Source organism: Neopelma chrysocephalum, unplaced genomic scaffold (genome assembly GCF_003984885.1).
Source record: "Neopelma chrysocephalum unplaced genomic scaffold, ASM398488v2 Primary Assembly neopelma1_89096, whole genome shotgun sequence".
NCBI classification, from domain to species: domain Eukaryota; kingdom Metazoa; phylum Chordata; class Aves; order Passeriformes; family Pipridae; genus Neopelma; species Neopelma chrysocephalum.
In genome coordinates this window covers 167-1,144 of record NW_020918120.1, presented here as the reverse complement: position 1 = coordinate 1,144, position 978 = coordinate 167, and the positions used below count along the sequence as shown (strand labels likewise).

The 978-nt window shown below is 57.0% G+C and overlaps 1 protein-coding gene across 1 annotated transcript; it reads left to right on the top strand.

The window, feature by feature from the left end:
* Positions 1-315: 315 nt before the first annotated feature.
* Positions 316-660, top strand: PSMB5 (proteasome subunit beta 5; the record flags this gene model as incomplete). Its single annotated transcript, XM_027707080.1, has 1 exon — positions 316-660. A coding segment is annotated over one exon (345 nt), but the record flags the coding sequence as incomplete, so codon positions are not given.
* Positions 661-978: the final 318 nt, after the last annotated feature.

Below are 978 nucleotides of genomic sequence, written 5' to 3'. Positions count from 1 at the left end.
TTTTACCCCCATTTCTCCCCCTTTTACCCCCTTTTCTCCCACTTTTCTCCGCTTTTCTCCCACTTTTCTCCCCTTTTCTCCCCTTTTCTCCCAGTTTTATCCCCTTTTACCCCCTTTTCTCCCACTTTTATCCCCTTTTCTCTCAGTTTTATCTCCTTTTATTGCAGTTTTACCCCCATTTCTCCCCTTTCTACCCCCATTTCTTCCCCCCCAACCTCCTTTTACCCCCATTTCTCCCCCTTTTAAAGACCCCAAACCCCATTTTTTTGCAGTTTTACCCCCATTTCTCCCCTCTAACCTCTTTATTTCCCCTTTTTCTTGCTGTTCCAGTCCCCCCACGGCGTCACGGTGGCCGTGGACTCCCGGGCCACCGCGGGCTCCTACGTGGCCTCCCAGTCTGTCCGAAAAGTCCTCCCCATCTCTGCCCACATCGTGGGCACCATGGCGGGGGGAGCGGCCGACTGTGCCTTCTGGCAGAGGTTGGTGGCCCGGCAGTGCCGCGTCCACGAGCTCAGGAACAAGGAACCCGCCTCGGTGGCCGCCGCCAGCAAGTTACTGGCCAACATGGTGTACCAGTACAAAGGGATGGGGCTCAGCATGGGAACCATGGTCTGCGGATGGGACAAGAGGGGGCCTGGTGGGTTATACTGGGAGGGACTGGGAGCGAGTTTGGGGGGGTTTGAGGGCACTGGGAGGGAGTTTGGGGGGGTTTCGTAGGGATTTGGGGGGGTTTGGGGGCACTGGTTTGTACTGGGAGGGCACTGGGAGGGAGTTTGGGGGCACTGGTTTGTACTGGGAGGGCACTGGGGGCGAGTTTGGGATCATTGGGAGAAGGTTTGGGGTCACTGGTTTGTACTGGGAGGGCACTGGGAGGGAGTTAGAGAGGGTTTTGGAGGGATTGGGAGGCACTGGTTTGTACTGGGAGGGCACTGGGAGCCAGTTTGGGATCATTGGGAGAAGGTTTGTGGGTACTGGGAG